Source organism: Conger conger, chromosome 1, assembly GCF_963514075.1.
Source record: "Conger conger chromosome 1, fConCon1.1, whole genome shotgun sequence".
NCBI lineage: Eukaryota > Metazoa > Chordata > Actinopteri > Anguilliformes > Congridae > Conger > Conger conger.
Genome location: NC_083760.1, coordinates 70,712,556 through 70,739,632, shown reverse-complemented (window position 1 = coordinate 70,739,632; position 27,077 = coordinate 70,712,556). Strand labels below are relative to the sequence as shown.

At 39.1% G+C, this 27,077-nt stretch overlaps 1 protein-coding gene across 1 annotated transcript; it reads left to right on the top strand.

Annotated features, from left to right (window-relative positions):
• Nucleotides 1-408: 408 nt before the first annotated feature.
• Nucleotides 409-27,072, top strand: col28a1b (collagen, type XXVIII, alpha 1b). The gene is made up of 35 exons (XM_061224725.1): nucleotides 409-528; nucleotides 2,182-2,328; nucleotides 2,506-3,080; nucleotides 4,471-4,491; nucleotides 4,613-4,675; nucleotides 5,932-5,985; nucleotides 6,092-6,136; nucleotides 6,525-6,551; nucleotides 7,093-7,137; nucleotides 7,222-7,266; nucleotides 8,640-8,693; nucleotides 9,814-9,882; nucleotides 10,067-10,135; nucleotides 10,360-10,428; nucleotides 10,715-10,783; nucleotides 11,022-11,090; nucleotides 11,204-11,272; nucleotides 11,661-11,729; nucleotides 13,507-13,578; nucleotides 14,279-14,347; nucleotides 14,577-14,648; nucleotides 16,213-16,281; nucleotides 17,000-17,068; nucleotides 17,637-17,705; nucleotides 18,524-18,592; nucleotides 20,489-20,557; nucleotides 21,189-21,257; nucleotides 21,446-21,514; nucleotides 22,067-22,147; nucleotides 22,798-22,833; nucleotides 22,946-22,982; nucleotides 23,132-23,686; nucleotides 24,341-24,519; nucleotides 25,337-25,607; nucleotides 26,399-27,072. The coding sequence occupies exons 2-35, from the start codon at nucleotides 2,208-2,210 to the stop codon at nucleotides 26,569-26,571; spliced, it is 3,561 nt and encodes a 1,186-aa protein (XP_061080709.1). The 5' UTR covers nucleotides 409-528; nucleotides 2,182-2,207; the 3' UTR covers nucleotides 26,572-27,072.
• Nucleotides 27,073-27,077: the final 5 nt, after the last annotated feature.

Below are 27,077 nucleotides of genomic sequence, written 5' to 3'. Positions count from 1 at the left end.
TCACGCCAGCATCAGTCAAGTAACAATCCATTCATACATTTCACAATGAGGAATATAGCTGAGTAGGTACTGTCAATAATGTTCAATATTCTTGAATCCGTCCTTTGAAGAAAATATGTCCCTTTGGACTAAGTTGTAGAAATGAGTTCTAGCAACTGATATATATTTCAAATTTGGGAAATAACCTAATTCAAACGGCACGCAACACTCTTAAAATAACAGTCTTGTAATGCAGTCTTTTGTATTGTGGGAAAAAACGTCCGCCATCTGCAGTAGACCTTTCCCCCCTTTTTCTTGTTTTCTTGATATCACAACGAAGATAGCTGTCCGAGGTTGCGCCCTCCTTCTGCGTAATGAACAACCTTCATAAATATTCATAGATGTCCATCCCTCCGTGAGAGTTTGAATCGTGGAGCGCACTATTCCAGCCTTGGAACTACACAAAAAGAAAGTTGGTTCATTACATAATGTAATTCACCGATCAGAAGAATTTTCTTTAAAACGTCTTGTGGCTAAATGAGAAAAGAGGTAAGATTTGAATTTGCAAATATGTTATGCTCTCTGTACACTAACTCAGATCAAGGGTATTTTAACTCTTATGATAAATATATATTTTTCTCTATCATAGGCTATATATTCTGATAGTACATATCCCCGCAGACGGTACATTTACATTTTTGAATCGTGTAAAAATAATCAAATTGATTCGAAAATGTTGTTGGTGCTGCTGCTACTGTGCACTGCGCTAGTTTTCAGTTTACTGTAATACTGCCACTAACCCAATAAGCTACACTCTTTTTTAAACAGTGACACAGTTTGCATGATTATTATTATTTTTTTAGTTTGGACATTAGAATTCAATCAATTTCAGTATGGCACTGAATTTAGTTCGGTTCGAAGCTTGGGGGGCGTGGGAGGGGGTTTCAAATTCACCTTTGGGATTGCGCGCATGACCACGTAGTGTTTACCTCTCAGTACTGTAATGGGCACAATTCATTCTCACAGCAGTAGTCTACTTCATGTTACATTACTTTTGAGCAGACGAAGTGTAGCCTGAATCGAGAATCTGAATTTATAGTCATACTAGGCTATCTCATCATCTGATTTGGTGGCAGGTGGTTTCTTGATTTTTTAACCAATTTATTGGCCACGAAGTACATATTTCTGCCTTACACATGGCTGAACAGGAATTTTGTAACAGGCAAAAAATATTTTTCACGGCTCCTTTAATGATGTGAAAATATTTGTTGAGCCCTGTAAAAACATTTAAATTCGATTTGACATTGCACATTTTAAGTTGGCTCAACTTTGGTTATTTGGATTAGGGCCTACGAATTCTAAGCTTTGGTCACAAGCCTTTTATATTGGTTTGGTAACCATACATAAGTTTTATTGTGCTCATATTGTGCTCTTCAGCTAACAAGACTAATAGTTCCGGACAAAATACTTATTTTTGCAATATAAATATTTGTAATAAAATATGTATTTTTTTGTGATACTCCTTTCAAATACAAAACCTAAATGACCAAATTCATGTAACTTAACAATTTTGTACTGGGCCAGCATAAACAAATAAAGGTGTTTATGGGTAAAAAATAAACAAGGCATGGCAAAAATTCCATCCATCCATCCATCCATTTGCTACACCGTTTGCTCCTGGTTGAGGTTATCAGGGCGGCTGGGGCCAAGCCCAGCATGAGCTGGGAGGGGCCAGCCAGGATTTGCCGATGGTGCCCTCTTTCTGTGAGGTGACAGAGCTATTCTCTGCACCACTGTGCTGCAAGGTAGTCCGTTTCTGAGATACTCAAACCACCCTGTCTGGAACCAAAAATCATTCCACGGTCAAAGTCACTTAGATCACATTTCTTCCCCATTTCGACATTTGGTCTGAAAAACAGCTGAATCTCTTGACCATGTCTGCATACTTTTATGCCTTTAGTTGCTGCCACATGTTTGGCTGATTAAATATTTGCATTAACAAGCTGATATACAGGTCTATATCTAATAAAGTGGTCACTGAGTGTATATTGCCATATTAGATATTCACTGTATAATTCCAGGCAATGCATTGAAAATAAGGATTATAAACTTCAAGCTTTGCAGTGTTCTGTTCAATAAATACTATGCTGTCTGCTACAATGTACTACAGTAACTACTCTATGTAATATTTCTCCTTTCAAGGGTGGAGATTGGAACCAGGGGGTAACATGGCTAAAGGTGTGGCACTGTGCCTTTTACTGTTGGCCCTTTCAGATGTGGCCAGCGTTCAGGGGAGAAGAAAGAAAGGACAGAGACCAAACAGCCTCATCGTCAGGGATGAGGGACACAGTAAGACCACCTGCGTTGAGATTTGTTGAGATTAAGAAACTAAATGTCAAATCGAATAAATTCTAGAGCAGTGATTGGGAATGTGATTATATCCATTTCTTATCAATATACTGTACATATACTGACATACACTTCTGACAACTTCACAAAACTTTTCAACCTTTCATGTTTTTTCAGTCTTTAAAGGCATGATGTGCACAATGGACATTGCCTTCATCTTGGACAGTTCGGAAAGTGCAAAGACAAGCCTTTTCAGCAAGGAGAAGGACTTTGTGCTGAGCCTCAGTAGTCAGATCATGCAGATGCAGCTGGCTGGCTGGAAGCTGAGGATCAGAATGGCTGCCCTACAGTACAGCAGCTCGGTCTCAGTGGACCACAACTTCCTGGACTGGCAGGACTTGGACGTCTTCCAGAGTCGCGTCAGCAGCATGGCCTACATTGGCCACGGCACCTACACCTCCTACGCCATCACTAACGCCACACAGGTGTTCGCCCATGAGACCAAGGCCGATAACATCAGGGTGGCCCTGCTCATGACCGATGGCGTTGACCACCCTCGGAGCCCCAGCGTCATCGCAGCTGCCGCAGAGGCCAAGGGCCACGGCATCAAGCTGTTCACCATCGGCCTGTCGGACCTGGCACGGGAGAGCCAGAACAGTGCCAAGCTGAGGGCTATCGCTAATACCCCACCCCAGCAGTATGTCCACAGCCTGACGGACAGTCTCCTGGAGGAGAAGCTGCTCAGTGAGCTGGTGAGTTCCCTTACAGTGGACATTTTTCACTATATACCAAGTCACAGTGCAGGATTCTACTGGACCAATCAAGAGGTCAGCCTAGGTTAGTTCTTATCCACTGGTTTAAATGGCATCCTACCTTTATGTAGAAAAAAGTCCTTCAGCCAGCCCATTCTAGAAGAATGTAGAGGAATGACAGCATAGTAAAATTAAAGTGAAAGCCATAAAAGAAAAGTGTGGAACAGCTGTAAGTTTGTGTTTGATAATTAGTGCTATGAGTGTGTCAGAGGTTCAAATTACTAACCCGTGAGGCGGTTAAGAGGTTAAGTAATGAAACCACAATCGCGAAACATTTCAAAATAAGAGTTTAAATACAGATACATTAACGTTGGAAAAAATGCAAATACATGTATTTGTAAGAGGTGGACTTGTATTGTTGCACTGCTGTATAATTGGTTATTACATTTTATTTATTATTATTTACAGATGGAAATCTTGATGAAGAAGCTGCACTGTTTGGGTCAAATATTTAATTAATACCACTTTTAATAACACATTTTTTTCCTTTTTTAGTTACTTGGTGAAGGCTCATTTTACACATGAAAAATCACCAAAAGAAATTCTGCTGTGTATTTTAGAAATGTGTTAGAAAGGTGTGTTACAAATAATAACCATTGAAGGTTATGCTGTGAGTTGTATGAGTATGAGTTGTCCTGGACACATTTGATTGGGCATAACAAATAGTGACTGATGTTTCTGAATAATGGAAGCAGTGGCCAGTTTTTTATTTATTTATTGTCTTGCAACTTCCTGAAAAATGTATATTTAGTGACAGGTCTAAACAATATTTGCATGTTTTTGCACTGTAGATACTACATTACTTATTTGAGAACCTGACTCAGGTCACTTACTACTGAATGTAAAATTTGAACCCATGACCCACAGGAGAGAAGTAACTTAGCTCAAGGATTTGTTATGGTGTGCAACTCTGAATGTGAAGCTAAGTGAATCAAAGTTCTCTAGTGAAAGTTGGACTGTGTTCTTCAGCACATTGTTACAGTAACTATGTAGGAGTTGGGCTTAGAAACATTCTCCAGCATCAATGCTTGGATTGTGTGAAACTGGAGAGCATTTCTCTTCAGATTATAATTTTCCATAAAAACACTGGACTATCTTGAGATTTATAAGGGGTCAAGCTCTGTCTGGACTGAGACAATAATGCAGACTGTGTCACCCCAAAGACATCTGCATAATATCTCATATCTGCGTGCTTTTTGACTCAGATAACCTTTAGAGCAGGATGCCCTGGATTCATTCAGAATATCCTGAATTTCCAGCAATCGACTGGACCATTGAAATGTGTTGTTTAGTTGACAGTGCTTTTAAGACTTATTTATCTTTTTTTCAGAATGTCCTTGCCGTTGAAGGAGTGAGTATTCAAACATAATAAATATGTTCTGTACAAGTATACTTAATGGAAATTTCACAAATAATAAATGAATAATATTTTGTTTTCATACTTACCATTTCTAAATTCTACCATTTTCCAGTGTCCACAGCCACTGGCCACATGTGCATGTGACAAGGGGGAGAGAGGCCCTCCTGGTAATCCTGTGAGTTTCTCTATGTTTTTTATTTCAGTTTGTAATGGGCCTCTGCCTTCACAAGAAAACAGTTTCATTATGAAAGTTGACAGCAATGCCCACATTCACATAAACACAGAAGCTCATGGAACAGTAAGAGTACCGGTGTGTTTCACTTTAATTCACTTGAATCTGCGCAAACATTTCTTGCAAAGCATCAAATCTATGGAATCTGATATGATGACATACTCGCACACAGATACTCCACTCCACACAGAAAAAACCTGACTCCTTATGGGAAAGCTCTTGAAAGCAGTTCTTAAACGAAGAGGAAGCATTTTTTATTCCATATCCATTTTTTACTCTTATATTCTGGTCACTATGGACAGTAGGACCCCGATTACAGCAGAAAACAAGCTGACACTAGAAGATGACTAAAATGGCTTCCCACACTGCAAGTGTACCATGCCACTGTCCCCTTGCCAACCATTAAATCCTTTATTTTCATAACCCAATTTTTAAAGAAAATAATGCTTTGGTGTATGCAAGGAGGGCATTTCAGTGAAAGCAAAGGTCAAAAACAGGATTAGGAACAGATAAACATGCTGTCCAGTGTTCATTTTCCCACATACAAGTGACAATATTGAACAAAGAGATAAAGGGACGAGCAGGTGCAAACCCTTGTTCGTTCTGACCTGTAGGATGTAGTAGACATGTCATTAAAGTACAGTCCTAAGGTATTATGTTTTTTATTACCATTACAGAAGTTGTTTGAATGGAAATGCATACTGCTTGTAATCATTACAAATTGCATATTTGATAAAGACAAATATGTAAACTAAGCAATGCAGAACTAAATAGAAATACACTGAATTCAGGTAAACCACTCAATGATTTCCAGTGAAATTCCCACCTACTGCTGGCACAGACAACCCTACTAGTGGCTAGTATTGTCTCACGACAGTGGCAGAGCCGCCTATAGCCCAGTGGCTATGGTGCACGACTGGGACCCGCATGGTTGGTGTTTCAATCCACGGTGTAGCCACAATAAAATCACCTGCGTAGTCTAATCAACTGTAAGTCAGTTTAGATAAATGCGTCAGCCAAATAGCAGTATGAAACATGGTTCCTCAGTACACTAATAAAACACAGGGGTTTTGTAGATAGTGCAAATGTGTCAGACGCTAAGATATTTTCAGGAGATTCCTTTAGTTTTATTTTTCAGTAGATTGGCCAAAGTGCTCTTTCTTTGCTGTTTTAACCATTTCAATTTCTCTTTCCTCTAGGGTAAAAAAGGGGATCCAGGATACAATGGCTCTCCAGGTTCAAAAGGATCCAGAGTTAGTATGAGTCTGTGTGATTATCAATATCTACTAGATAAAGCTGCCCTTATTCTCTCAGCGTATTTCTAATGGTTTAACTGTTCTGTTCTGCTCTTTTCTAAAGGGTGAACCTGGTATCAATGGCCGTCCAGGAATTGAAGGCATTGAGGTGCACCGTATCATATGTACACTTTTATGCTTTCCAATGGTTATGTGTGTAGGGTGTTCTATCAAGGCGTGCACTGCACATGGTATGAATGTTCACTCTCGGAATCAGTTTAGACTGTGCAATGATCAATTCAGCAAAACATTCCAATGAAGAATTATGTCAATCTCTACAATATATTATCACTGTATGTGACATCAGCACTTTTCTGCAAATGTCTGTATATAAAAAGAAATCAAATATAAGTAGCATTTTAGAAGCATAAATGGAGGATAACCATGATAGGGAGTTCACAATCTGTCATACATTTCAGTCAGAATTCACGGTAATACAGTGAGCAGTGTGGCAGTTTCTCATGTGATGCTGAAACATGATGCTTCTTATTCAACAGGGAAGGCCTGGTTTTAAAGGTGAAAGGGTGAGATTCATAATACATATTTTGCCTTGTGCTTATATCCTTTGTGATATGTGCTTTCGCTATAGGTGTTACGATTGTATGTATGCCCTGGTGTAAAATCCAGCTCTCACCAGCTGGAAATGACCACCTGTTGAAATGGCAGCTGTTTCAAAACATAGCATAGAGCTGGTCAAACCATGTTGAGTATGGAGCTCGTTGAACTGGTCAATCAGCTAATAGCTGTTTCAAGACGTAGCTGAACCTATTTTTTCAACAGGGTATTGTTGTAATTGTCTGTACAGTGTCACTGTGTGAATGGTGCGATTGTGTGAACATTGTCCCTATATGAGCTCTACCATTGCTTATTGCCACTCATTTTGTGTATGCTGCCACCTTGTGCACTATGTATGATAGCGTACACTGTTACTGAGTGTACACTATCACAGTGCGAGCCCTGCCATTCATTTTAAGTATGTTCTTCCTTTATAATTACTCTGATTGTGCGGGTACATTGTAACTGGCAAACAGGACTTTTAATTGTACAATGCATGACCTGTTTCAGGGGGAAAGAGGTGAATGCGGTTCCCCGGGGATAAAGGGAGATAGAGTAAGTTTATTAAGTCCCCCGAGTGCCCTTACATTGTTCCAGCCATATTGATGAAGGAATAAAACATGTGAATCTTTCCTTTAGGGCCACGAAGGACAGCCAGGGCCACGAGGATACAGAGGAGAGCAGGTATGCTGTTGTATCATGTATTTTTGTGTCTGCATTTCAGGAATATGTTTTTTTTCCTTTTTAATGTTATTTGCCATGTATACTGTATTACATTTTTTAATAAAGTGCAGTATTTTATTTTAGATACTGTATCCGATAGCAACATCAGTGATTTCAGTACTATACTATGTTTTTAGAATACTTTTTTTGCTCTCACCAAAGAAAGTGATCTGAGAAATGAGGTGTGGTAATTGCGAATGGATGTAGGGGAAATGAGGGATTGAAATCAACACAGATTCAATGATGATGAGTTATTAGAACCAACAGATAATGAATACCATTTCCTTGGAGCACGCATAAGAAATATAGTGAAAAATTAAATTGCAGCAAATCGAATATTCAAAACACCACAAAGGAAATAGTGAAACTAACAACTGGAAAGACTGTCATCTACACAGAAATGTAGATGACAGATGTGCACAGAAAATAAATTGTTTCCTGGCGTATGCACTTGTGCACTTATGGAATGTGAATTAGGGATTATAGGTAATCCCGATACTAATGTCAATATCTAAAGCTGTGAAACCAAGCTTGTAGTATATTGTTCTTTTTCAGGGGCAGACTTTGTCCTGTAGGATTAGCCCTGGGACAGAGTTTCTCAGCTGCCTCTGCCTCTTCATACCCTCCAGCATTGGCATGGGGACAATAGCCTCCATTTGTTGCACTAGCATTTGGTCTTGTGGGCAGTGCCCTGTTCCCAGACTCTATAATATCCACTGGGAGTCATTTTTATGTAGACAGGCCATAAAAAAAGAAAAGAAAATGTATTTAAATGAATCACACATTTTATAATGACAATTAGCATTTTTGTAATGCTCTTTCTTTCTCTCTCTTCCTCTTTCTCTTTCTATTTTTTGTCATTAGCATCACTCATATTAAATTAGAATATATGAAAAGATGATTGAATGATTTTTTTAACAAGAATTTACAGTAATGATCCTCTTTCTACTGCTATCCAAGATGAATCTAGACAGTGGTTCAACACAAATCTGGCAGTTCATGATTAATTTGGTTCTCTGTCTGACTCTGACCCAAACTGACCAAACAACCTCTGATTGGATGAAAAAGGTTATGTTTAAATTCGCCTGATGCAAAAGTCCAAACCTGCACAGGATCCAACATAGATCCTATACATCCCCAATTTTAAACAACATCAGAACAAGCTATCAGCGCTATCAAAATACACAGCAATTCTGCAGATTTGACCGCTTATAAAACACATATAAATCCATTATATTGTAATCAGAAGCCAGTTTTTGTACAATGACTGTGATTCCCATTGCCAATGTAAAGACAATTATAGCTTTTTCCCACAATTTCTGTTTTTACTGCAGGGTCCAACAGGTCCACCCGGAGATCATGGTCCTGAGGGACAAGCAGGACCCAAAGTAAGGAATTTTAGTCTGAGTCAAAAATAGACAACATTTAACACTCAACAAGGAAACATATTCACAACAGTCTTTTTGACAGTATTAATGAAATTATTCATGCACAGAAAAATACATGCCAGTTCTTGGTCATACCCGAATATCAAAATGTGCCCAAAAAAAAAAGAAATCCTGAAATCTAAAGAATATTGGCAATGAGTTGCGACAAGAACAAATGCCTATTATATGTTTTTGAAATGTCGCAAATGTCAGCTTTGTAGTTCCATTCCAAAAGGGAATTCACAGATCACCAGGCCCCATTAAGGCTACAAAAATAACTATATCTCTCTTTCGTGAGAATGTCATATCTCCAAGACTGGACTGCAGTTCACTGTAATGTCATTCAGTGCGTTCTTTATGTTTAATGGTTACTGGGAATTCTCATTTCTGAGCTGAAAAGAACGACTATGCGATATTCTTGTTTCAAAATTTGATTATTTACAATTTTCCCAAACAGCACATATAATAATGCATGGCAGTAGAAAATTTCACATAGAAATGGACAGTGGAAGACATTGATGTGTTGTTTTTCATCTCTAGATGCTTATGGGGGCAACATTTTAGACCATGAAACTGCATTACAACTGGAACAGTTTATCGCATAGCTTAGGGGTAACTATTCTACTGTACTTCTAACAGACATCTGCAGTCTAGAAATTTAAATCTGAGGTTTAAACTCCTGGGTTGATTGTAATTGCCTTGTTTTGTCTCATGGCATACTTGATTAATGAATGTGCCTCTTCATGCATCATATCTGTGTGTGAGTGACTAATTCAATCAGGTTTGGATCAAACGTCCTTTACCAATAAGACAGGCTCTATCGATTGTTTTATGCAACAGCTCAAAACCCATTTTTGTCATCTTGCTTTCAATGAATCACGCCTTCTTAATTTTAATGCCAGTGTTATTATAGTTATTATATATTATAGTTATTTTATATTGTTTATACTTGTTCTTCTTCTTAAGCTTTTAAAAATATTTTATTATGCTTTTCATATTTTATTATTATTATTATTATTATTATTATTTTTATTTTTTTTATATCATTATTATTAACCCCTGATTTTGTACCATTACATAGGGAGATCGAGGGCCCAAAGGGGCATCCGGACCACCTGGTGACGTGGGCATCGGATTCCCTGGCCCAAAGGTGACCTGGCCTCTGTGGTTTGAAATACAGCATGTTTAAAACTCAGTGACCTGTGATATGATGGCTTTACCCATGTCTATGACAATACAACAGGGAATTTGAAAGAGTTTATCCAACTGATGCACCTGGTGTGTCTTTGAATCGATGTAGCCCCCTCCCCTCCTAATCTGTGTCTGTGTTCCAGGGTGACAAAGGGAACCAGGGAAGGCCCGGTCCCACTGGCCTTCCAGGAATAGGGGAGCCTGGCCTGTCGGTAAGCTTTCTGTTCAGGTATTCACTGAAGCATTATTATTTTAGTCTCCCACTTTACTATATCAGGCTCATACTCACAATAGCATTCAGATAAAATGTGCATTAATGACCAAATATATTTCAATCATGTGTGTGTATGTGCGTGCATGCGTGTGTGTACATTCATGTTTGTGTTTTTGTGTGTTTACTCATGTCTTTGAGTGTGTGTGTGAACTTGTGTTTTAGGGCCCTCCAGGGCCTCCTGGAATACAGGGAAACCAAGGGGCCCCAGGAGAGGGTCTGCCAGGGCCCAAGGTACAGTGGTCCGCCATTATTATAAGTAGCCTTTATCAATAAGTAAGCATCTTAATAAATATCTTCTAATGTATGTACTTTTTGGAAATATTATCTGATGAATACAACAATGGTGTTCAGTGGTGTATGTTTCAGATTAGCATGAGTATACTGAATAGGCACTATATTTGCATTAATGATCTGCCAGCCAAAGCATGACACAGGTGAGAGCTACAATATACAGGTAGTATTTGTTGTGGATGACATAAACCACTCTGACTACTTCCTCACAGTGTCTGTGTTTCAGGGTGATCGAGGGTACGACGGTCTCAGAGGAATGCGTGGTCTCCCAGGCACAGGATTGAAGGGTGAAAAGGTAACATGAGGTTGTTGAACTGAGAAATTTGTCATCTATAATCCAAAAACACGGTGACTGTAAATACTAAGTACATTTCATGGCATTTCACTGCAGTGCAAGTGAAAATAAATTGAATCTTAGATCATGGGATGAACTGGAGTTGAAAATTATTTGTCTGTTTTTGTCTGTTCTTTTTTCTAAATTGTCACCAAAATATTTTTATTAATTACATTGTTTAACCTTTGGCTTTGTCTAGGGAATCACAGGCCCTTCAGGATTGCCAGGACCAATAGGGTTTCCTGGAACAGGGATTCAAGGAGAAAAGGCAAGATGAAAACTTTGAAAAAAAATTAAGATCAATATCAATTTACAAAAGTCTTCTGAAATATGATTATGGCATGGAATACATAGTGCATCTCTCTCCCCCTCTTTGCTTAGGGTGATCAAGGACCAGTGGGTCCCCCTGGCCACAGAGGAATAACAGGGGTGGGCTTAATTGGTCCAAAGGTGAGTCTGTGATCATTATTTATTTATGTATTAACCTTTATTTATACAGGGAGGGTTGATGCTCTTTTGCAGCAACACCCTGTTAATGCCCACACCAATAGAAACACAAGTAACAAAAAGCCTTTCCCTTCACCCTCACGGTTTCCAGGCAAACATAACAAACCAACACAACAAACTAAAACAACAAAGACAAAAGAAAGCAAAACCAATTCAGCTGCATGTTCTTTCAGAAGACAAAACAAAAACTGATTCGTTCACACAACCCAGGTATATGTGCTCTCTCCGCTGGTAGGCATGACCAACACAAAATCCACTTCACCGGACCAAATACCACACACATGCTTGGAATGTTCTGAGCGAGGTGTGTTCCCATATGCTTTATTCACAGGGACAACAGGGCTTTCCAGGAGAACCTGGTGCCCCAGGAGAGAGAGGAGTTGGAGAGCCAGGACCAAAAGTAAGCATGGCGTTTCATATTCTAAGGAAAAATATCTGAAAGATTATTTTTAAAACTCCAAATCATTTCATCTGAAGCAGTCGTCATTCCCACGTGGCAATATGCTATATACAGTATTGAATATAATAGTTTACATGTCTAAAAAGCTTAGACATAAATTCAGTGAATACATTATTAGGTGCATCTGATCATTAACACAAATGGCCTGCTCTTCCCAACAGTGAATTGTGGCTGCAACTCAGTATATAAAGCATGTAGGCATGGTGTTTAACCAACTATTAAAATGGGCAAATCACCATGGTATAATTTTCACACACTACAGTCTCTAGAGTTTATAGAGAATGGTGCATGAAACAGAAAACATCCAGGGAGCAACAGAAGACCACTCTGGGCTCCACTCCTGCCAGCTAAGAACAGGAAGATGAGGTTACTGTACGTACATGAAACTGAAAGATTAAAGATTGCTAAGATGTTGCTTGGTCTCAATTTCCGCTGTAACATGCAGATGGTAGGGTCAGAATTTTGCTTAAGCTGCATGAATCCATGGACCCATCCAGCCGTGTGTCAGCAGTGGTGGTGTAATAGTGTGGGGAATGTTTTCATGGCACACATTAGGTCCCTTACTGCCAATTGAGTATCATTTCAATGTCACAACATACTTAAAGGAAAACACCAACATTTGGGGAAATATACCTTTTTTCTGACTTACCCACACTTATATGAGATGTTCGATTTAATTTTTGTGCATTCACTGGCTCAATTTCCATGTTAGCGAAACATGTTAGCTTGGCATAAAGACTTGAAGCCTATAGGAGTCAGTAGACTACCTCCTTCTAAGTGAAGAAATACACCTTACAGCAACTTTGAAGCTGTCTTATTTACATGAGGTATCGTGTATTTGGAATACACGAGCAGGATTCTTTTTAAAAAACGAGAGAGGGTGAAGTTAAAACTACCAGAAGGTGCACAGATCACTGCGCTCAACCAATGGAAGACAGAAGAGGATACATGTGTGTTCAGCGGTTATAGTTCCTACCATCTAACTTCTCCGAAAATGTCCCTCGTTTACATTTTTTCACATATTTCAAATACACATGATACTTTGTGTAAATGAGACAGCATCGGAGTTCATTTTGAAGGGGGTAGGCTACTGACTCCTATAGGCTTTAAGTCTTTAGGCTAAGCTAACACGTTATGCTAACATGGAAATTGAACTGGTGAATGCACAAAAATTTAAATGAAATCGAACATTTCTCTGTGTCTTGGTAAGTAGGAGAAAAACAGATATTTCCCAAAATGTTGGTGTTTTCCTTTAACTATATTCATCCCTTTGGCCACAGTCTTTACCACTTCCAGCAGGATAATGCGCTTTGTCACAAAGCATACAGTACATCATCACCAGTTGGTTCCACAAACATGACATTGATTTCAGTTTACTCCAATGGCCTGCATAGTTCCCACGTTTCAATCCAGTTGAGCACCTTTGTCAACAGAAGCGTTTCTGCTGAAAAATCTGCAGTACCTGTGCTGTCCAGTCACCATGGACCATAATTCCTAAGGAATATTTCCAGCGCATTCTTGAATCTATGCCATGAATAATTCAAGCTTCTCTCAAGATAAATGGGGTCCTACCCTGTACAAGAAAGGTGGACCTAATAAAGAGGCCTCATCCTGTTGAGAACACATCTTCCTCCTTGCATTGGTGATTGGTGATGATTGTATATGTTGTAAATGTGTTGATCCGTCTGCTGACTGTTTCCCTGGGGGGGTGTGCCAGGGTGACCCTGGTTCAGCAGGACTATCTGGGATCCCTGGTGTTCCAGGAGAAGATGGCACTTTTGGAGCCAAGGTGGGGATATTGAAACTGTCATACTCAGTAGTCATTTGTGATGTGTTGCAAGATCATTATTTAATGAGCCTATAAATACCATCTTCCCTCAGAACGTTGTTGGTAAATTACAAAATCTTTAGTAGAATTAAAAGCAATATTATGAAAAGCAATACTGTGAATGTGAGTCATGGAGATAATGTTCCAAATAGTAAATGTATAAAACTTTCTAAAAGCTTTGAAGATATTTGCTGCATGAATATGCAATCATTACTGGCCAGTCTAAATCAGGAACAAATAACCATTAGACAAGATGAACACTAGATTTAAATGGAAAGTAATTGATGCATTAATGTGTTTTTTGTTGATGTATGAATGATTTTCTATTTTTATGCATTTTTAATGCATCTGCAATGTATAATTTAAGCATTACTTTGAGACTACTTTGAGTGGATGGTTTTTTGTTCCTGGTCTTTTAGCCATTAGCTTGCATCTCATAACTATGGCAAGGGCAGCAATGAACTGCATAAAAGAGCAATATGTTTTCCTTTCATCAGACAAAAGGATGCATGTCACGTCTGCTACATTAACTGCACTTTACATATGACATGCTTCATTGTGGTGTCATATGTATCGACATAAATGAGATGTTATTAGATTAGTTTATAGGTACTTTCGTTTAATAACCCTTGCAATTCCCTTGTTTCTTGAAATACAACAGGGTGAAACAGGGCCACCTGGTCCCAGAGGCCCAGATGGCTCACCTGGCAAAGGAATACCTGGAGAAAAGGTATCCATATTCTGTGGCAATCCATATATTGTTTGTCAAAATACCTATACAGTATATAAAACCGTTCAAAAATACTAATTACAAATCATACTGTATTTCTGTCATTTCACATTTGGATCTATTTGTATATTTCTCAAATAATACTTTAATTGGTTGTTGCTTTTTTATTATCTTAAAATTACATGGCAATATATCACCATAATATTGCAAGTGTTGCTTCTCTACTCAGGGCGATCGAGGTGACAGGGGTCCCAGGGGCCTGCCAGGGTCCATGGGGGCCGTGGGGCCTGCAGGGGCCAAGGTAAGCAAACAAGGGCCCTACATAAGAGCTACACAAACTTTCAGTTGCTGTACGAAAAACCTTCCTAAATGTCACATGGAAAAATGATTAAAAGGTATCTCAGACTTACTGTAGGCTACATAAGAATGTGTGGCACCACCACTTCATTATACGTTGCCATAATATGTTGATTTGATAGTTTACGGTAATGACATACGTTTGGCAATAGTGTTTCTGAATATTTATGCAAATACATATGAAAGAGACAGGGATGCATTGTCCATAAATGATATAAACAACAGTAACATTATATTCATTGTAAACCAAACAACAAAAATGTGAAGGCTGTCCACTGGAAACAGTCCTGTTTGCTGGAGATATTTCAGTTTTTGTTCCATTCAAATTATTTACATAATTAGATCAATTATTATGTTTTACAAGGCAAATAAATAGCTGTACGAGCTGTTTGCATGTGGTGTTGGGCGGCCTGTAGCATAGTGGTTAAGGTAAATGACTGGGACATGAAAGGTTGGTGGCTCAATCCCCAGTCTCGCCAAAATTAGATCCGCACAGCTGTTAACCCTACATTGGTCCAGGGGAGGATTGTCTCCTGCTTAGTCTAATCAACTGTAAGTCGCTCTGGATAAGAACGTCTGCCAATTGCCATTAATGTATGGAATGTAATGTGGTGAATGCTCATGAAAACTGAAATGCATTCTGACTTTGACCAGCTATCTCAAATAATAGGGATGAATAAAATGTAAATGTAAAAATGTAAACTATAATAGGTTTAAGCATCTCCATAAACAAACAGTAAATTATTGTAAAATGCTAAATGTGTTAGTAAAATGAACAAAAGAAGTCCAAATCAGTTCGTTTAATCAACCGTAAGACATAGTTATACATTTTTAGAGATATTCTGTAAATAACATATAGGATGTTGGATAAACAAATAAGAGAAAAGCCAGACATCATAAATCACGTTGATGTTTCCTATATTTGTTTATTTCAATTGATCTGGGAAATACATGCATCTCCTTAGGAATTGTGCTCATGTTGTCCACATGATGGTGCTGTTAATGTTCTTACGATAGCCTTGCCTCTAAAAAAGAAGCCTGATTTTACAGCAGATTTTCAGATAAAATTAGAGGTATCTTTTAGAAATTAAGAGTGAAGAGTTTCATAACAAAATGCTGTATATTGTTTGAGAAAAAGGCACATTTCTGTTACTAATAATTTGGGGCCTGATAGCTCTATCAATCATAGATGTTTTCACATTGTTATCTCAATTCAAATTTGGCATTTATCGCGTTTTGCGGTGAAACTTGAAACATTTGATAGTTTATATTTAATATTTAAACACTAACACAAAGAGTAAGTGCTTTTCTTGAAGATTGAGTATTTCAGTTGTGCTGTTGCTACCAGTCTAAACACCATGGATACCATATTCTGGGAGAACTCAGAAGGACAATACATTTTGAGTTCAGTATCATGACAAGATACGAGTGAGTGATACAGTTTGTATGTTGTCTTGCCTGTGCTAAACAAAAACATTTAACTGAATTGTGATTGTGTACATGTATAGGGAGAACCAGGAAGCAGTGGGCCAATTGGAATCCCTGGGGCGCCTGGACGGGGCATTCCTGGTGCCAAGGTAGATTTTGTATCCATCTACCAGTAAAAATAGTAATTAGAATGTAATTATGTTGCCTTTTGTATTTTTGTTAATTGTTTCAGTTTTGTTCATCATTTTCCGGGGTTCCACACAAAACGAGACACAGTACAGAGCAGTTAGTCCCCAAGCATCACAAAGACTAAAAACGAGTGAAATATCTGCCCTTAAATTGACTTACTGCATTAATGGTGCCAATGCACTGTATTATGCAGTAAGTTAATGTAAGTGGCAATCTCTGGATGATCACCCAAGAGACTGTAGAACAGTGGTGCCCAATCATGTGCCATGGAGGGCCTAGACCAAGGTTATGCACGTTTGCAGCCCATTGCTACGCCCGCTGATTTCACTGATTAACACACCTTCAATCACAGAGGAGGGAACTAATTAGTGAAATCAGCACTGCCACTGCTGTAGAATAAATTATGTGACAGTAATGTTCTTTAATTTATCATATATATATATATAATCTACCCAGAGTGTGAAGAAAAGTGATAAAACTCTTCGTATCATCATAGCACTTTGGTTCTAATGTAGAGGAAGATTTTCATGAAAGTTTGTATTTTTCCTTAATAACAATGATTAGACTTCGGTAAAATATTATCATCAAAAGCAAGCCAAGCTTAGAGTAGCAGTTCCTCTTAACTGGTGCAGAACATTTGAAAAATAGTCTGAGCATGTGTTGCTTGTTTGTCGATAGGGGGACCCTGGTCCCATTGGACCAGCTGGACATGTGGGGGAACCAGGACTTGGGATAACTGGACCGAAGGTAAATTAACATTGAGGTCACTTCACAGTCACCTTCCCCAAGCAGAAATATAATATGTGATGCTACTCACTTACTGATATTCCTCCTCCTACTGTCATTGTCCTAATATCTTTCTTACCCTCCAGGTTTATTTGACTTTACTAGCTACCTAGTCCTTCATCCACTCTGACTTCAGGCCCCCACTGCTCTAATAGCGATTTGTTTTTCGTTTCTGTATGGAGTCTATGTGCCTGTGTGTGTGCCTGTGTTTGTGTGTGTGTGCATGTGTGTGTGTGTGCCTGTGTGTGTGTGTGTGTGTGTGTGTGTGTTTGTGCACTCCACTGCATTCATAATCACCAGTCTGTACACCCGGTACAGTGTTTGCGCTGTTGAGGTATCATCAAGTTTCATGCTGAGAAATAAAGTTCAATGTTCAATGATGTTAAAGACTGAAGTTGGTCTGTTTTGACCTGAACATAACACAACTGTTATAAAATAGGTTAACAAGAACAGAGCACATTTCAGAACAATTGTACTGTACATCTGTTCAGTGTTTACCACCTATTAACATTTACTAAACTTTTCTTAGGGAGAGCGAGGATTACCTGGACCCATTGGACCACCTGGGGGGAAAGGAGATGGCTACCCTGGTGCACCGGTTTGTTACTGTAGATGTTTTAACCATGAGTGTTGATATACTTAACCATTTGATCATATTCATGTGCTTGGGGATGACAAAAAGGACGTTTTAACTTGAATTTAATTTGAATACAAAAAGATTTATACATACTGTATATCATATGGACATGAGGGCCATAGTTATGTCCCTCCCTATAGCACTGGGCTGGAAACAGATCTCAACCATTCTGTTTGTTCTGTTGAGCTGCTTGATAAGAAATGTAGCTTAATACATTTATTGTGAAGTGTTGGCAAACCATGGATGGTTATGAAACTCTGTGGCTATCACCTTCTGCCCACATAGAAATAAACAGCCCACCCGGAGACATTTAAAGCATTCCTACTCTTTCTCATTAAATACACAAACTAGTAATGGATCAAATGTGTTTTGTGTTTACTCAGGTTCCCATTTTTCGAATATCACATTTTGTGATCCGAAGCCATTCAGTGTGCTTATATGCAATAATAGAGGAAATCATAAAGGGGGCGAATACTTTTTCCAACGAACATCTTTTGAAATGCACATCATACAAGGAGTAAAGGGATGAGGCGGGGCATGATGGAGTACAGCTGCATTAGACTGCCAATGGACGAGATGTCAAAGATGGACATGTGTTCAAGACACGCAATATTCATTGTGTGATTAATAAGCAGTGTACTGTACTTATCCAAATGGACCTTAAACCTAGCCAAGCTAACTGATGGTAAAGACTCAGGTTTAGCATTGTGATGCTGAGCACGATAAATGTGCTAATCATTCAATTTTCATGAGCTGTGCATTCTCATGCTAACCTGCAGGGGAATCCAGGGTTGCCAGGACTACTGGGAGAACCAGGGCCTGAAGGCAAAGGATTACCTGGACCAAAGGTAAGAGGGCCAAGGAGTGTCTCATATGTTTTTGTTTTATGCCTGCAGCTTTTTCTCATTTCAAAAATGTAAATGATAAGAAATAGAGAACATTTTCAGTTGTCAAGTAATTAGCGTTGAATATAATAATGATATGCCACCGGCCTCCTGGTCTTTATATTTTAAAGTGCTTCAGGTGTTTTTCTCCACAGTAATTTTGATATGTGTGCCAATATAGTTGTGAACTCTTACTCTAAGAAGCTGTTATGAATCACAGTAAAATATACACTCTGTATGACTGAGCGGGTAATTCAGTCAAAGCTAAAAGCCCTTCAAATAAAACAAATAAAATCTCTGGACTGAGTAAGCTTCACGAGGTTCAAGTAATGCAAGGTATTATGAATTATTAGTCTTCAGCACACTCCAACTTATTTACCTGTCCTACCCACTTTTATAAAAGTCTTTATTTGTCCATGCATTCCTTTATTACCATCTAGGACTGGGTAACACTTTACAGTAAGGTTCCATGAATTGGCATTAACTAATGTAGTTGTTAACTAACTACTACTGAGAAGTTAATCTACTACAGCTCTGTTAACGTATTTGTACATCATTAATTCATGTTAACAACTAAATTTGTTATTAGCAATTCATATTGTAATGTGAAAGTAAGTTGTATTAGTTAATGGTTAACTAATTATAACTTAACAACTAACCAACACTGTGAGGTTGGAACGGGGCGGAGAGCCAGACGCGACTGAGGGAAATAACCCTTCTAAGCACTGACACTAAGCCACTAAATCCTGGGAGGGAACAGACAGAGCTACCCAGAATAAAAATAATAAGGTCTTCTCCCAGAACAGAGGGAGGAACTAACCCAAATAGAAATGCAAATAGAAATGAAGCCCAAAACGGCTGGAGAAAATAAAACACCCCTTCGAAAACCAGGGCGGATAACCCAACCAAAAGCAAGTGCTAAATGCTTTGCACTCACGGTCGCAGACCGATGAAGAAAATAAAGTACAACTTAGCATGAAAAGGCTAGGCATGAAAATAAAACCATGAGATGCAGCTCAGGACAAAAATTCAAACCAAAATATATACCAGGGACAACGTCCCCAATCCCCGACTCACACGAGTCCAAAAGAAAAGAAAAACCAGAACCCTAGAGGAAGGCGTGAGTGAACACAACACAACCAGCTGCACGCCTTCCTTACCTTTAAACTTTTTTTTAACTGATTAGAGAAATCAATACCAGCACCGTACCTGACTCGTAGATTCACAGAGTCTACCTGGTGCATTACCGGCTTAGTGCAAATTCAAGATTGACACCAAAGCGTAGGTAGACTGTCAGCACAGCCTTTAAATACCCTGAGCCAGCACCTAGTAATTAACGAGGCACAGGTGCAGCCAATGAGGCCCCTGCCCTCTGGCGGCCTCAATCAGCAATTACCTCCTAACCATGACAAACACGTAACGAATATGTTGGTTAGTTGTTAACAAATGCATTAACTAATGAAAAATGTATTTCATGCTTAATTAATGTATTTGTCCATCATTAATTCATGTTAACAACAACATTAGTTGATGCCAAGTTCATTATTGTAAAGTGTGACCCAGAACTGTCAAAGCTTAACTCCGGTTCCTGTAATTCTACAGTAACTGAATACTTAACCCAATAATATCAGCTAATTTCATTATTTTTTATTCAGTAAACCTTGAAAAAAGATTTTCAATGATTGACAATGATCACTTCTATTTATTTTAAGGACCTTGGAATGAGAATGATTTACAGTCCTGTGACTGTGCACTCAGAAGCATGCACTGATCATTGGGAGTATCAAAAGTCCCATGGATGATACTGTTTTTAATAAAAGGTTTTTGCTTTGTTTTCTGTTGTTTTATTTTGTTCATTAGGGAGATCGAGGTTCTCAAGGCATAGCTGGACCCCCTGGACCACCAGGAATTGGGCAGATGGGTCCTAAGGTTGTAGAAGACCACATTCAGTACTAGCAGACCTGTTCTGCCCTCCTAATATGCTTTGATTTGAATTAAAATGTGTTTGCTGCAGAGTTAATAGAAAACACCAGGTTTGAGCGAAGTTCAATAGCTTGGCGATACAAAATAGCAAAATGTTAGCACTTGTGTCATAGACATCAGTTAAAGCAGCTGTTCTTCAGTCATATTCCACAAGGTATGATATGGACAACACTCAATCCTTACTGGTACTCACCATTAAAATAAAATACAACTATTGTTTCACCAATACTGCAAGTTTGTGTTAAACGTGCAAGACGTTTATTTCATACAAAACAGCAAAACAAAATGGTAGATTTTTTTCAGGCAACTATATTTCCCTTTAACAGCATGTTAAACAAACCAAAGCAGTTTGGTAAACACATTTTTCTGCCTGCAAATGCTCATCAGAATTGGCCCAGGTAGATGTGGGAGAATGTTTATGCTAATAACTGAAGTACTGCATTAACATATCCAGGGTTACACTGGGATAAAACATGCTAGCTTGCTGACAAAACCAAAAGTATACACTGTTAGACATTCATTTGTTTAATATTTGTTATCCTGGCTGCTGGACATGTTTGACATGTTTGTGTTTCAGGGGTCTGTTGGCCAGACTGGCCCACCTGGTCCTCAGGGTTTACCTGGAGAGGGAATTCAGGGACAGAAGGTATAGCCTGGTCATAATTTCCTGGCCACAACTTACTGTATACTGTGCAACAATACAAGGAGCCTGGTTAATGTATTTTGCGTGTCTGTGTTTGTGCCTATGTGTGTGTGTGTGTGTGTTTCATAGTTTTTATCCAAATAAACAGTTGCATACTTTTTAAATAATTGGTCTGTGGTTGATGTTTTCAGGGGGATACTGGATTCCAGGGGATCACAGGCCCCAGAGGGCTCCCAGGAGAGGGCCATCCTGGAGAAAAGGTTTAAGAGATCAAGTTTCAGTAGTGATGCTCTCAGATGATGCTCATGACCCTATAGCTGTTACCACACTGGCATAATAAAACAAATCCTCCTTGCTACACAAACAGAAATTGGGCCATAGTTTGTCTTAACCCATCTACAAACTCTGGAAAGTGCTATCAAGAAAATATTTATAGTGTGGTTCAAATGTTGACCCAGTTGAGGAACTTGGCACAACTGTGCACCCAGATGTCCTACAGTGTATAGTAATAATGATCTACCATAGCATCTACTAGTGAGGTAGGGTTAGTCAAATCTTATAATGATCAATGATAAACCATATATCTTACCCGAATCTGAATTCTGCACTGTGATGTAAAACTAATTGTACATTATGTATGTAAGTGAATATCTATCTGTGTTATGTGTACTCAATCTCTATGGTGATTACATATAACACAGGTGTATGTAATATAATACTCAACTCTATAAAGTTTCATTCAGTACAGTACGTTCAGTGAAGAAACTTTCAGGGGCGACATTAGTAGGTAAGTAACTGGTGTTACTTTGCAGGGAGACAAAGGATTGTCTGGTGACACAGGAAGAAGGGGGGAGAAAGGACAACTAGGAGAACCAGGACCTACAGGACCTGAGGTATGACATCATATTTACTCACTAAACACTGATGGTGTATTTGGTAACATATTCTTTAGCTTAAACAGATGGTCAGCTCCAGTGTCCCTTCCATCCTCTCTACCTCTAAATGCAATCACCAAAAAGGTGGTTCTGGTTGCAATAGGAGATTGTGGCCCTCTGATACAACTTATATTTATATTTACAATAGAGATACCGCTTTCAATTTTAATTTGATGATTTATAGAATCTTTGTTGATAGGACCCAGTCTAGTCCTCCAGAAGCCTTGTGGCAAGAGGGTCCGTTGTGCTATCATAATGAAAAATCACCTTCTCCTGCTATGCCACAAGACCTTAGATAAATTTAAAAAATTGCCCATCACTTGTCCTGATGGAGATAGGTTGGGCCCTGCAGTGATCCAGGTATCTCTTGCGTATGAGAACCACAATGTTTCGTGGTTGTTTTAAATCAATGGACTGTATCACTTCTGAACCTGTGACCCGTCTGGCCACAGGCTTCATCTGGCCTCTGGAGAGTGATTGTGGGCAATAATAGGACTCACAATAATAGTCAGTCCAGAGGCAAAATGTTTCTAGAGTTTATGTATCATATTCATAGTGAAAAACAAGGAAGGATCAATTCAATATGTTAACTAAATTGATAATTACAGGGTATGCTTGGACAAAAAGGGGAACCTGGTTTAACGGTAAGTAGCCATACATTAATGTACAAGTATGTTATGGCTTATTTATAACTTTAAAATAATTTTGATTGCCAGTGCCAATTATGATTATTAATGTTTGTTCCCTTTTACACAGAGAGATGAAGTAATCAAAATAATCAGAGCAATCTGCGGTATGATATATTTCTATTCCTACAACATTTAAGTATTCTATCGTCCAAGGAATTGGAATTTCCCAAAGCCAGTTTCCTTTTTTCCTGCTATATTTTGCTTTCCAACTGCTCAGGAACAATCACTAATGGTTTTTCTCATTTCCGTTCAGGTTGTGGCATTAAATGCCGGGAGAGCCCGCTTGAGCTCGTCTTTGTCATCGACAGTTCAGAAAGTGTGGGCCCTGACAACTTCAACACCATGAAGGACTTTGTAAACGCACTGATCGACCGGCTGTCATTGGGCCGGGATGCGACGCACGTCGGCGTGGTGCTCTACAGTCACATCAACGTTGTGGTCCTCAACCTGCAACAGCACTGGCACCAGGACGATGTCAAGGCGGCCATCCGCAGGATGACATACTTGGGTGAGGGCACCTTCACAGGCAGTGCCATCCAGCGCGCCAACCAGATATTTCAAACCTCCCGCCCTGGCGTGCGCAAGGTGGAAATCGTCATCACGGATGGGCAAGCAGACAGGCGAGACTTGGTGAAGCTGGAGGACGCAGTGACAGACGCCCATGAAGCCAACATCGAGATGTTCGTCATCGGGGTGGTCAACCAAAGTGACCCCTTTTACTTAGACTTTAAAGACGAGATGAACCTGATCGCCTCTGAACCTGTTGAGGAACACGTGTACCTGATTGAGGACTTCATAACACTTCCTGGTATGTTGTTCTAGGTGGTTAAATTGTTTGTTTGTGTGATTTCTTGTATTAGCAGGTTATTTTCCTGCTTGTAAACATGTAAGCTAAATGTATTTGTTTTGAAATGAAAATATTTAAAATATATCTTTAAGGCACTATAAAAATGTTCTTCCTCGGAAGGGATGTTTATATCCTTGGCTGGGCAATGGCTTCCCTTTAATAGACCAAACTACTTCTGACAGGCCACAGACATCACAATTAAACCTGTGAGGGTACGTAGGTTCCTAAGAGTCAGAGGTCTCTCTTACTGAAGAGGTTCTTCAAGTTGTCTCTCTCTGTTGCCCAAAGACAAGCTCTAGTGGAGGTTGTCAGTTTGGGGCAGCAGGTGTGATGAAGCTTGCAGGGAAAGAGTACAATAAAAACAGCTGGCCCATGAAATACTAAAATTCAGCCCTCAAGCTACGATAATGGAAGTGCAAAGAATAGTTCCTGCGGTGTGATACAAAACAGCCAATCTCCTACATCTAATACCCTATGCATGCAATGACCCTCTGACCCTTAAAACCTTACCCCTCTTCCACGTCTGCAAAGGATCGAACCAATACATTACTCTGAGTGTGCTGGAATCAATATTAATTCCAAAGGCTGAATGGCTGGTGCTTGTGGTCCTTTTAGCCCTGGAGAGCAAGCTGCTGACCCGTATCTGTGAGCCCGAAGACACCTCACTGTTCAGCTCCGTCCCCAGCTCCCCGCAGCCTCCAGGAACTCCCACCAACTCTGAGCTCTTCCGGGAGACACCAGAGAGGACAGACACCCCGACTTTCACTGGAGATTTCAACAGGCTATATAAAGAGGTGAACATACTATACATCTACCATGCTACTGTAGTTTTAAATAAAAGGTTCAATTTCTATTGGGATATAGAAGAGAACTATTTCAATGTTCACTGCTCACTATCAAACTGTATCACAAACATTGCTCTATTGAAGGAAGGAATCCATGTGAAACAATTATGAGGCAGAAGCGAAGGGGTATTATTTTAATCTGGAAGACTTTAGAATGCATTAGACATTGAATAAGATATCAAATCTGAAATTCTTTCACTGTTAAAATTTAATTCAAATGCATAAAATAGCAGTAAAATTATAAGAGCTCTTTGTTTACAAAATAGTTTGGAAAGTTGGTAAATAGGCTACTGCCTTATATAGAGTATTTGTTGTTTACTTTCAGTGTTCACTTAAAATGCTATTATAGCATCTCTGGTAGTCATTCATGAAGGAGCAGGTAGTGGATTTGTGTGGAATGGGAGGGTTGGGAAGAGATTAGGAGCAGTAACAGGAACCCAAGGACTTGTGAACAATAAGAGTCTGCCAAATGCAAGTGTGAACAATGTCACAAACAATCATTATTGTTCAATGATTTATATGAAAAATAATCCTTGATTAAGATACCCAATGTCATTTTACACGCCACAGTGTAAGCTTTTCAGTTGCAACCATAGCAACACCCAATACTATATTTCTTGCAGCATAGCTAACATTACATTTCCGGATGTTGTGACCTTTGGGTCCGAGAAAATTACTTATGAAGTTTCAGTGAGGGCAAAACAGATTCAGTGAGGACAAGGCACAGTATGATGAGTTTAAAATCTTGAATAATTCTGTTATTCAGCCAGGACACCCAGGGGGACCAAAAAAGCCTATGTTCTCGCAAAAGCCAGACATCAGCAAGAACAGCACCGTCAGCATTACCAGAAAATTATCATTTGACGGAGAACCGATCACCAGCCTGACAGACCCGTATCCTCTGCTGCCGGATCGAGTGAAGCAACACTTACCCAGTGTGCCAGTGACGGGTCCTCAGGCCCCTCCCAAATGGCATTTCACAACAACACAGCCACCCCCCGCTCCACAGCCTGAGCCCGTGCTACAGAACAGACCAGGTAGCCTCCATTTCGCCTGCTCTACAGCCCCACTCGCGTTGCCCCCTTTCACATCTTCTCTCCAGATGTTAACACAAACAAATCATGTTATCACAAAAACTCTAATCTTTGATTAGCATGCTAAAATTAATGGAAGCATATCCAAATAGTTCAAAGACGACATCCACTATTATCCCTGAAGGATCTGGTGTCTTTTTGCTCTGAGAGGTAGGCAACACTATATACCACACTGATTATTGTTCTAAGGGGGCATATTTTTGGTAAATGTTCCAGACATTGCCATCATACTACAGCTAAAAAGACAGTGACCTCCACTATTATTGCAATGTAATGTATGCTCAAAAATGGTAAAATTATATTATTTCATATAAATACATAAAATTGATTTTATTTCAGCCAGAGAAGAGGTTAACAGGCAATGATTTTATTTCCCCAATAAGCAAGGTGTCAAAATTATTGGACCCCATATAATAATATTGTCAGTGCTTGGTGCAATATTTTGTGTACCCTCCCTGTGTAAGAATAAACGGAGTGGTATTCTATAAAGTTTCATTAGCAATCCTGTTGGAGGATCTTCTTCCCAGTCAAAGTATTGGACTGTGCACAACTTGGTGCTGGGTGCTATGGTTAAAATAATTATATTTTAACATATGCCTGTATTTGCTATATTAAATATGGGAAGTACTTTTAAAGCCTTCCTCTCATCTGTAATGTCCCTAGAATCAGAATGTTACACAATCCTTACAAACATCTTTGTTTTTTGTTTTTTAAAATCTTTTTTTCCCTTTCAGATGAAGGATGCACACAGGACTTGGACCCTGGTCCCTGCCGACAGTACGACGTGAAGTGGTACTATGACTCAACAGCAAACTCGTGTGCCCAGTTCTGGTTCGGAGGTTGTGAGGGAAACGGGAACAAGTTTGACAGTGAGGACAGCTGCAGGAAAGCCTGTGTCAGAGTATAATGATGCAAGGAGCCATTAGTAAATATGCATGGGTTTCAGCAAGCCATTTCCACATTCTTGAAAACAGGCTTTTAATAGAAGTCAAATAATGCGGTCATCTTCAGTTTTTCTATAAATATTTGTCAGCTAAGTGTACATGTTTATGGATTACATTGGTTACCAAGACTGATCATTAAATAAGTTTAAGATATGTACAACACTGCGGATTTTTGCACCGCATAACATACTCATAGCATAGTGTTCATCACTTGTATACATTGTCTCCATAGTATTTGTAGGATTTAACAATATTTTAACAGTGCAATTACATTTATTTATCTGTATTGAAGTAACCGGTATATTCCAGGTGGTCAGAATTCAAGTGATCAGTCATGTTATTCATAATATTTATAATTCATTAACAATGGTTACCCATGTTGTAAATATTCAATGAAGTGGGGACATTCAGTTGGTTAGTAAACCATCTGATGATTCTCAAGTTACAATAAAACAAGCCATTGCTTAGA